This window comes from Sinocyclocheilus rhinocerous, unplaced genomic scaffold (genome assembly GCF_001515625.1).
Source record: "Sinocyclocheilus rhinocerous isolate Xijiao unplaced genomic scaffold, SAMN03320098_v1.1 scaffold2589, whole genome shotgun sequence".
NCBI classification, from domain to species: Eukaryota; Metazoa; Chordata; class Actinopteri; order Cypriniformes; family Cyprinidae; genus Sinocyclocheilus; species Sinocyclocheilus rhinocerous.
The window spans coordinates 231691-232341 of NW_015658508.1; the positions used below are offsets into that span (position 1 = coordinate 231691).

General features: G+C 37.3%; 1 protein-coding gene across 1 annotated transcript in view; it reads right to left on the reverse strand.

The window, feature by feature from the left end:
* LOC107722257 (sphingosine-1-phosphate phosphatase 2-like) overlaps positions 1–651 on the reverse strand; it is a 5990-nt gene that overhangs the window by 4338 nt on the left and 1001 nt on the right. The window contains exon 2 of the mRNA XM_016530536.1: positions 90–251. Within this exon, the coding sequence (XP_016386022.1) occupies positions 90–251 (162 nt within the window). The remainder of the gene's footprint in view (positions 1–89; positions 252–651) is intronic.

Sequence of the window (651 nt, forward strand, 5' to 3'; positions counted from 1 at the left end):
AAAAACCATTACGCCTATGGGATGTCCCCACTTTTCACAAAAACAAACCTGTGTGTGTGTGTGTGTGTATGATTTTCTCAGCCACTCACAGCCCACACGTTGACGAGCCGCCTGCACAGAAACGGGTCGAGGTTCCAGTGGATGCAGGGCAGGAAGGTGATGTAAAAGACCTCATGGCCCAGAGTAGCCGAAGTCACAAACAGGAAGTAGAAGAGCCAGTTCCTCACCTCATATCGAGGCCTGGGATGCTCCTGAACAGAGAAATTCATCTAGCTGAATAAACTGCTTCACCACAACCAACACTTAGTTGGATAAATAATATACCAGTATATATATATACAGTGGGTACGGAAAGTATTCAGACCCCCTTAAATTTTTCACTCTTTGTTATGTTTTTTGGTTGTAGCACCATGACTCACATTTTTATCTGTGCACCCACCATAATAATATCAAACAAATTTTACTTTTACATATTTCATTTACGAAAATATATGAAAGCTTAATGACATTCGTAACTAATTGAATTAACACTAAAAACTGATATGTTTTTTTTATTATTATTAGTAGTATTAAAGTATGTTATTAAAGCAAGATTTAGGTTCAGGTTAGTGACTGCCCTTTCAGTTTAAAGCTCATTGTATATATTAAATT